Source organism: Podarcis vaucheri (genome assembly GCF_965113315.1).
Source record: "Podarcis vaucheri genome assembly, chromosome: 7".
Lineage (NCBI taxonomy): Eukaryota > Metazoa > Chordata > Lepidosauria > Squamata > Lacertidae > Podarcis > Podarcis vaucheri.
The window spans coordinates 87,150,039-87,159,872 of NC_138765.1; the positions used below are offsets into that span (position 1 = coordinate 87,150,039).

General features: G+C 46.6%; 1 protein-coding gene across 9 annotated transcripts in view; it reads right to left on the reverse strand.

Annotated features, from left to right (window-relative positions):
- AAK1 (AP2 associated kinase 1) overlaps positions 1-9,765 on the reverse strand; it is a 105,848-nt gene extending 96,083 nt beyond the window's left edge. For 4 of the 9 annotated variants that reach the window (XM_082229811.1, XM_082229812.1, XM_082229813.1 and 1 more), the window contains exons 1-2: positions 2,254-2,483; positions 1,388-1,816 (exon numbers count right to left, since the gene is read on the reverse strand). In XM_082229811.1, the coding sequence (XP_082085937.1) occupies positions 1,388-1,550 (163 nt within the window). In that variant the 5' untranslated portion in view covers positions 1,551-1,816; positions 2,254-2,483. Of the gene's footprint in view, positions 1-1,387; positions 1,817-2,253; positions 2,484-9,593 lie in introns of those variants that run through there. The other 5 variants (XM_082229814.1, XM_082229815.1, XM_082229810.1 and 2 more) reach the window with 4 other exon arrangements.
- Positions 9,766-9,834: the final 69 nt, after the last annotated feature.

Genomic DNA, 9,834 nt, shown 5'->3' on the forward strand with positions numbered 1-9,834 from the left:
GAGGCAGAGCGTATCTGTAGCTTAGTCCTGAGAGCACCTCATAGCCAGGGCCTTGTCAGAAGCCAGTAGAGGCAGGTACACAGTAGACAATTCAGTCAAAATAGTGCCTCGCCATTTTTTATTGGCTGTGTTATTTTTGGAGAGAGAGAGATGACGAGGGCTGGCTTGTTGCCCACTCCCTATCTCTACTCAGAAAAATGCCTGCGGCAATTCACCATAACCAGCAGCCTTTGGCTTGCTCTAGGTGAGCATCAGCCTTGGATTCAACACACTCAAGCATCTTTTTCCAAAAAAACAAACGCTTCGTGAAAAACACTGTTCTTTGTAAACGCAGCCACACTGTCCCTTCGGGAAAGCCAGTTCAATAAAATTTACCTTGGCACAGGGATACAGTACAAACAATAACAACCCTCTCAAATACCTCTGCCCAGTTCTGCTAATAGGGGTCTGTCTTTCTTAGTAACTCAGGTCTTATGCAATGTATTATAAATTCTAAACTGTACATTTCCCCCTCTTTTTAAAGAGATGCTGTCCAGTTACTGACTCCATGCAAGGCCTAAATAATACTACAATTGTGAAGGTCAAAGCTAAAGTTCCATATATAATTTGGGTTTTTTTCTACACTGGGGAGTGGTGAGGGAGGACAAAGATTCCCTGAGGTATCTCAACATTCTAGCTAGACTGCACCAAATCAAGTTGAAGTAAAAAGCCAAGGGCTTTCTGCACTGCAAACTTTATGGGTGATCTTTATGGACCCCTGTAGGAATCTCCTTTAGTCCTTAAAATGTCACCCAGATTTCTGTGGGCCACAACCCCCAAGGTAAGCATGCATCTTACATGTGTGCTTTGCGCTTGCTACACAAAGGCACCATAAATAAATGACAAATTTATCCCTATGCATCCAATTATCCCTTTACTTAATAGCACTCAAACAAGGGGGGGAGGGGAGAGCATGGAAGGAAACAATTCACCCCCTTAATATATGCACCAATGCAGCCTGCCATATTACATAATATTGTTGCCAATTGGGGGGGGGGGGGAGTTTTCCAACTTATATACTGTTAACCCTGGCTCTATTTATTTGCATTTGTAGAAACTGGAGTTCCAAACCATTTTTTTTATTGTTAATTAAAACACAGAATAGACAGTAGCCACCAATGCTACCATTTATTAATTTGCCTTGGCACAACATTCGAGTGCTTTTAATAAGCAAAGGTGGCACCCATGTAAAGTGGCACGTTTTCTTGAAAGGAGTCAGAATGGAAATTTTCTGTGTGAACATTCAAAGAAGGGTTAAGAATCTGCTTCCATTCATTTGTGGAGATGTTAAGAGAGGAGGGGGGGGGTTGGGGAAGGAGAGGCAAAACTCCCTTCAGCTGCATCTTACCTTCCGCCAGAACTTCATCCACAGTCACCTGACACCTCCCAATGTTGAACACCCGGCCTATGTATCCACTCCCAGGCCCAGTGCTACTGCCACTCCCTCCGAGGGTCCCAGAACCGGCCCCAGAGCCACCCTGCTCTCGCCGGGAGTCAAAAAACTTCTTCATGGCTCCAAGAGTGCGCAGCCTAAACACTTTTAGCTTAGCAAGTCCAGTATGACACACAAACACCCCAAATATATATATATAATTGTGTGTTTGTGTGTATATTCTATATATGTGTGTGTGTGTGTCTATGTACACAGCTCTTGACGTCTTGAAGCAAGACAAAAATTAATCCCTTTGCGGCAAAATATCTTCTTTTTCCTTAGAGGTCATATGCTTTGTTCCCTCTCGCCCACTCCAGGAAGGCAGAGCTTGGGTGTTATTCAGACCTGTTGGGAGGAAGAGACAGAATTAGAGGCTTTTGCCATTTGCTCCAACTGTCTAATAATATTAAAAACAGCATCACCACCCTCTCTGGAGAGAAATATCTCCCTCAGGCGGGGCGGGGAAGAATCCCTTACTCGCACCCCCCCCGAAAAAGCATCCCTTCTTTCTACTCTTGAGGTGCCCGCAAAGAAAATGGGGGGTCCCTTTGCCCGGGGAAAGGGTACGCGTCGTGATGATGACGGCCCCCTTCTCTCCCCCGCCAAGAGTGGTGGGGAGGGGAGAGCCTACTTTTGGGACCCACCGCCCCAGCAAGGCAGAAGACGGGGTGCCCAGCTGGTGCCCCTGCCGCTAACGCTGCGTGTGCCGGGGGGGGGGGAGAGAGAGAGAGAGAGAGAGAGAGAGAGAGAGAGAGAGAGACCCGGCCTGGCCACACTGTTACCATGTCCGCTTCCGCTGCGGGCGCCGCTCCGGCCCTGCAGCATCGCTACAAAGTGGCAGCCGGAGGAGCGCCGCCGGCCGGGCAGAGCAGGAGGGGGAGCCGCTGCGGAGGAGAAGGTGGAAGAGCGTCAAGGGAGGCCGGGGCTGGCCGGGGGGAGACCATGCCGAGCCTTCCTCCGCTCGCGGCCCCCGCCGACCAGGAAATGAACTGCCACAGGAAGTCCCAGTTCCAGAAAAGCTGGGGGGGGGGAGAAAGGGAGGGAGTCGGCGGGCGAGAGGAAGGAGGGCGGAAGAGGGAGGAGGAATCCTCAACGCTCCGCCCCTCCCTTTTAACCCCTTCCCAGCCAGGGAAACCAGGCAAGCACGCAGCCCCCCCGCCCCCCTGTCCGCAAACAGAAGCGACGGGTCCGTGAAATAATTCCACCAACAAAACTAGAGGGGATTTTATTTTTTGTTAAGGGGACTTCACATTTACTTCCTCCCTTCCTCCTCCTCTCCCCCCCCCGTATAAATTGCAACAGACGTTCTGGCCGCGTTGCCTTCTGGGAAGGGTAGTTTCTCCTCCCTGCCTGCGGGATCTCTGGCAACCTCGTCGAGTCGCAGGACTACAAGTCCCAGATGACGCCTGGCGGAGGGTTGTTGGGTGGGAGCTTGTGAGTAATGGATTTACTGTATTAATTTATCGCTCTCTGTCACACTCACACAGAGGAGTGCATGAAGTACATGTTTTTTTAAAAAATCCTTCCTTCCTGCTCCCTTCCTATAAATTCTAATTGTTATTGATACAAAATACTTTTTACTTATGGCCACCAATCTAAGCAATGCATATGCATATGAAATCATATGCTGTAATAAGTGTAATAAATTTACTATATACACTTTGACACAGCTTTGTTAATATATTCAGAACCGTTTATCTGTTTATTGTTGTTTTATTTTTTATTTATATAATTGTTGCATGTTACAAAACACACACTGTTACAAAACACACACACACAAACACAAAACTGTACATCTTTTGTACAGCACCTGATACATCAACAGTTTTTAGATAGTAATTCGTTCAGGCAGGGATCCGTTTACCCCAAACTCATGATTGATTGGGATTAGCAAATTGCCCAAAATTCATTGTCGATCAGGACTGTGAATGGATTTGATTAACAGTATTAGTAGTAAAATTAAAAATGGTTTAAGGTATCAGATCCATGTCCGAGGAAGAGCACTGTTGGTGTTGACGAAGTTATATTGATATTAAACAAATTCTAGGAGAAATAAAACCGTTATATTAGATGGCCATCTGAGCAAGACCGTTGTATGCCTCTAAAATCTTTCCGGTTTGACCACCACCCACCTCAGTTCCTTACTATTTAATACAGTGGTACCTCTGGATGCGAACGGGATCCGTTCCGGAACCCTGTTTGCATCCTGAAGCGAACGCAACCCGCGTCTGCGGCTCGTGATTTGCCGCTTCTGTGCATGTGTGTGATGTCATTTTGAGCATCTGCGCATGCACAAGCAGTGAAACCTGGAAGTAACGCGCTCTGTTACTTCCGGGTTGCCGCGGAGCGTAACCTGAAAACGCTCAATCTGAACCACATTTAACTCGAGGTATGACTGTACAGCCATTGAATGCTGTGACAAAACATCTGGAGGGCACCCTAGGGATCACTTCCAATGCTGTGATCCTCAACTCTTAACATTTCTATAAATAGGACTATCAGTGTGGATTAGCCAGAGACTGATGAGTCAGTTTGTGGGATTTTAACAACATTGTTGTCTACATTTGAGAACATCTCCAGTACTGTAGACAATATTGAGGCAGGTGAACCAGTGGTCTGACTCTGTACATGGCAGCTTCCCATGTTCCTATCTGCTGGAGTTAAGTTGTACGTGCAACCTTATTCTGTAGTGGACTTTGGGCTTTCAAATTTCAGTGGCAACCTGTGCAATGCACTGCCTTCCCCCACCCCACCCCACCTCACCTCACCTCTCACCTTCCATTCTAAGTCAATGTTGCAGCACCCTCTCAACTCAGTGCGGGAGAACCGGTTGCGCTCCCCTAAATCCACCTTTGACCTCATTCCACATCCCAGGCTAAGTGCCACACGCCTTGAAACCTCACTGCTTGGAGAACTGGGGTGCCCAACACAATAGCATGGTGAACAGCTGTTCACATTATCTTATCCTTTAAAAGAAGATGTAAAGGAGCAACACAGAACCCCCTTCTTTGACAGCAGCAGGATGCACCACCCACTCTCTAGCTGATCCAGCAAGCTGCCATTGCTGTGGCAGGAGGCAAGCAAGAGACATCCACACAAAAGCACTCTAGATATATAAGAAGGTGTGAGAGTCTGGAAGGTTGAAGGAATGAGAGAGAGAGAGAGAGAGGGAGAGAGAGAGAGAGAGAGAGAGAGAGAGAGAGAGAGAGAGAGATATGAAATGAGAGAATGCATTGCCAGGGGTTGGACTAGATAACCCCTTGGGTCCCTTCCAACTCTACAGTCTATTGTTCTACAGAGAACCATAGAGGACAGGAAAAGCTCCACTCCATTTTTGGAACCTGACAGGCAAGGAGGAGAGAATTCACTAGTGTGCAATTGTCATTACTCTGGAATATAGTGGTACCTCTGGTTATGGATTTAATTCGTTTTGGGGTGCCATACACCCCCCAAAAATCTAACTAGAGGCGCCGCTTCTGCACACAGCGCAATAGAGTTCTTCTGCACACACACGCGGTGCAATAGAGAGCGCTTCTGCGCATGCGTGAGCGGCGAATACACTTCTGGGTTTGCCGGGTGTGCCGCAGCCATAACCTGAAGATTCCGTAACCTGGAGGTTATGCAACATTGTACCACTGTACCTTGTTTCCACCAGCCAGATTACACTGGTGCCACTTCCAAATGCTACTCTGCTGGTGTAACTGTGGCACAGGATTGTGCCTTAAATGGAGGCATTGGGCTTGTATCCAGCTAAGTCCAAACTCAGAGCAGACCCATTGAAATTAAAAGTTTTAAATTAGGCGTTCCATTAACTTCAATGGGTCTACTCTGAGTAGCACTAGCATTTACTACAACCCTTCATTTTCCTGTTTTTAAAAGAAAAACACCAGCCAATTGATATTCATTCCAGAAATACAGGCTACTATAATATGGAGATTTTCTGCAGTGGGAAGATGGATTTTTCTGGTCAAACAAAACTTTTTCCATATTGAAACAAAAACATTGCACAAATGTTGTTTCCAACGCTTGCATATAAAATAAAGTATGATACTTGAGAGAGAACCAACTGTTCCACATCAAGAACTCTGATTATATAGCTGATTAGTTAACACCTTATTAGTATGGGCTTTAGGTTTACAAACAACTTGTTCCTGGTTTCATATTGAACAGAATGAGATGGGTTGAAGGACTCTAGAGGCATCATTTCGTATGGCAATTAAGAAGAAAAAAACCTCAAACAATTAAGAATCACCTGTAATTAACATTAAACATTGAGTGCCGCGTCCTTTGACTCATATCCAAACTGCAAACATTTATTTATTTACAGTACATATAGTCCCCTCTTCACTGAATGTTTTAAATTCCAGAGCAGAGAAAGTAATAAAAACAGAGAAAAATAATACACAAAAATTACAGAATCATATAAACAGGACTAATAAGCAATTAAACAATCCTATCATAAGGTAAACAAGAAAAATCACAATAACATACATTAATATTTCCAATTTAACAAATGTTGAAGAGTGGTTCCTCAGCTATTCAGCCACAGCAGCAGTCAGGAGTCAACCACATCACAAGGCATTTTTCTTACCTGCCCTGTCACAAGACAGCAGCAGCAAGCAGCACAGGGTGTGCAAGAGGAAGCTTGGGGGGCAAGATACTTTGCATTTAACATGCAAGCTTCAGAGGGTCAAATCCCATGCTAGGAGAGGCAAAGCCCATCCAGCCATAGCTGAACCAATTGGAATGAGTGCTGTATTGACCAGCGGCCTGGCTCCTATAGGGCATCTCCAGGTAAGAGGTGGTCATGGACAACTGTTTCTTGTCAGAGGGAGGGGGCCATTGGTTTGGCTCTCTATAAGGAAGCCTTTTCTACCCCCAGATGTCTTTAGAAAAAGGATTGGGGAATGGTTCTTATGATGAATTATTAGTTGATTAAAAAATGAATTGAGGCAGGAGAGCCAGTGTGGTGTAATGGTTAGAGCATTGGACTATGAGCTGGAAGACCAGGGTTCAAATCCCCACTCAGCTACATGAAGCTCACTGAGTGACTTTGAGCCAGTCACTGCCTGTCTGTCTAATCCACCTCACAGGGTTGTTGTGAGGACAAAATTGGGATGGGAGAACCATGTACACCACATTGAGTTCCTTGGAAAAAAGGTGGTATTTAAATGTTATAAATACAAAATAAATCAATGGGTAGGGTTTTTTAATATGCACACATGCTCTGGCAAACTACATATATTGTCCAATAGGCCACTTGGTGTCTTATGAAGCACATTGGACCAAGAGGCCTGGCTTATTGCTTCTCCTGGTTGTCATCCCCCCACCTGAGTGTCTCATACACTTTGGCATTGGCAGGCATCCTACCTGAGCACCTGGAGAGGTCTGCCTCCCCACAGTCCAGGTAACCTGCAACAGATGAGGGCCCATCATGTTTCCAAACTCATCAAGCTCCCCACCCACCTGTCAGAATCTCACCCTGAAGGCAGATGGAGACAGAGCAGTGAGGTCCCTGCCTAGTAAGAAATATATAGCACACACAGGGCAAGAGTGAAGTCTTTATTGCAGGGCATGTGGGAAAAACACGTTCATTCCTTATAAGACTTTAAAACAGGAGTATACAAATTGATGGGCAGTAAGAGCTGTGGGATTCGGGTGGCGCTGTGGGTTAAACCACAGAGCCTAGGACTTGCCGATCAGAAGGTCAGCGGTTCGAATCCCCGCGACGGGGTGAGCTCCCGTTGCTCAGTCTCTGCTCCTGCCCACCTAGCAGTTTGAAAGCACCTCAAAGTGCAAGTAGATAAATAGGTATCACTCTGGCGGGAAGGTAAACGGCGTTTCCGTGCACTGTACTGGTTTGCCAGAAGCGGCTTAGTCATGCTGGCCACATGACCTGGAAGCTGTACGCCGGCTCCCTCGGCCAATAAAGCGAGATGAGCACCGCAACCCCAGAGTTGGTCACAACTGGACCTAATGGTCAGAGGCCCCTTTACCTTTAAGAGTATCTGTATTCTCTGCCTCCACAGCTGGAGGCAGCAGTTTCTGAATACCAATTGCTGCAGACCATAGGAGGGGAGGGAGTTCTTGTGCTTGGATTCTGCTTGTGGGTTCCCAAAGGCATCTGGCTGGCCACTGTGAGAACAGGATGCTGGACTAGATAGCACCTGTTCCCCACATCCCTTGCCTACCTGGGTGGCGGTGCTGCAGCACCCCCTGTTGGCAGAGTGGAGGTTTCTAACTGACTTATACACTGATGGTGGTGTGCTATGGTTGGGTGGTGAACTATTTAAACACTATCAAATATTGAAATTGTCTTTCATGGGTGCCAAGTGAAAGTAAATACTTGAGTACTCAGAGGATGCTTGACATGCAAATTGGAAATAATAATAATAATAATAATAATAATAATAATAATAATAATTTATTATTTGTACCCCGCCCATCTGGCTGGGTAATTTTGGGGAAGCAAACTTGTTTTATCTTCAGATAAATTTGGGTGGAGAAAAACATCTAGCTCACCTCCTAGCTCATAAAACTCCATGAGCCTTAGCAAGCCTAAGGAATGAGGCTTCTGAGCCTATCCTAGAGGCAGCCTGCATTTTGTTTAGGAGGCCCACATTTTGAGAATCAGGGCGCCAGCAGCTTCATACCATACCCGCTTTTACTCCCTTATTGACCAAACTTTCCAGACAGTTCAGCGTTTTGTAACTGGAAATCTGCCAGACTTGGAGAAATCTCATAAATGCCAAGATTATCCAGAACTGCTGGTCAGCCCCACCTGTGGAGCAATAGTGACCTCTTGTGAGCAGCAGGATGAAAACCAGTGTCCTGCATTTCCTCCTTAAATCTGTATCCTTGCAATACAGTACTGCTCTTTCCCCCACCCCCAATTCTTAACCTGCTTTGGCTTCTTAAGGTGGAAGGAATGGTTGTGAGTCACACCCTAGTAAAGAAAAAATAGCAGAGCAACTCATATTCTGCTTCATTCCACCATCACCAGTCCATCGTTGTCTCCTACACTTTGCTTTACTTATAAGATTAAATGTACAATTTATCGTAATTTGGAAGGTCAGATGAAAATTACAAAAGAGAATGCCTTTCTTTTTCATTTCTTTTTTAAAGGCAGCTACTGACCTGAACCCCTTTCTTCTGGGGTTTTTCCAATATTCCACCCTTTTCACTGTACCCCTTCTGCCAAGCAACATCGGCTGTAGCAGTGGGATGGATAGTGCAGAGTGGATGGATTGGTCACATGGGTTGCCAGAGGAGCAGGTTGACTGATCGATTGATTGATTGACTGATTGATTGATTGATTGAAATTATATACTGCTCTATACCGAGGTTGGCTCAGGCAGGAGTCAGGCTTTAAATTCATATGGTGCTTCCATTACCTTGGTTTTGATGGGCCCAAGGCGCAATCTGCCCTCTATATTGTTGAAAGCAGTATTGTACCACTTTAAATGATCATGGCTTAGAATCACAGAATTATAGAGCTGGAAGGGACCCTAAGGGTCATCTAGGTCAACCCCCCTGCAATGCTTTCCCCAAAGCATCCTGGGAATTGTAGTCTGTTGAACTACAATTCCCTCCACAGAGCCCCCAATTTGCAGAGCGATTTAACAATCCACCCCCTCTTTCCCAAGAAACTGCAGCTACTAGAATTCTTCAATGTATGATGTGAAGGGGGCCAGAGACTCTGACCCTAGACAGCATCCTATTTCAAATTCAACAAAGATTGACCCACAACAAAGTTCCTCGAGAAGAGGGACTGGTGGCTAAAACCCTCTGAGGGAATCGTAGCTCTGTGGGAGGACTTAGGGGGTCTCCTAACAGCTCCTGTCGCCCTTGAGAAACTACAGTTCCCGGGCGACTTTGAGGGAAGCTGTGCCTGTTAAAAGTGGCACCGTAGTGCTTTAAATGCATGGTGCGGATGGCACACTATATGGCGCCTTATCTGCTTTGCTACCGGGGGGTTGCCTGCTTTTGGGATGGGGGGGTGAGTTATACATTTGTTTTGCTTTGGTTTTCGTTACGTATTTCGTGTTTTCATCTTGTGCTTTTATGCTGCGGACATACCCTAATTTAATATAGCAATAAAACAGCCGCCAGCTTTCCTTACTCAAGCTCGACGTCTTGCCAGCGTGGTGCAGCCCTGGTTAGTGCAGGGGGAGGCGGCCCCAGGTTCAAATCCCGCCTCAGCCGCGGCGTCCTCCTCAGGCCGCTTCCCCCGTCCGAGGCTCCCGCCCCATCAGACCGGGCTCACCTCGGCGGGCGTCGGGGAAGAGGCTCGGTGCCGTCTCGAGAGGCCGGAAAGAGGCTTCCCTGAGGAGAACTCGCTCGCTCGCCTCGCGGAGGGCGCC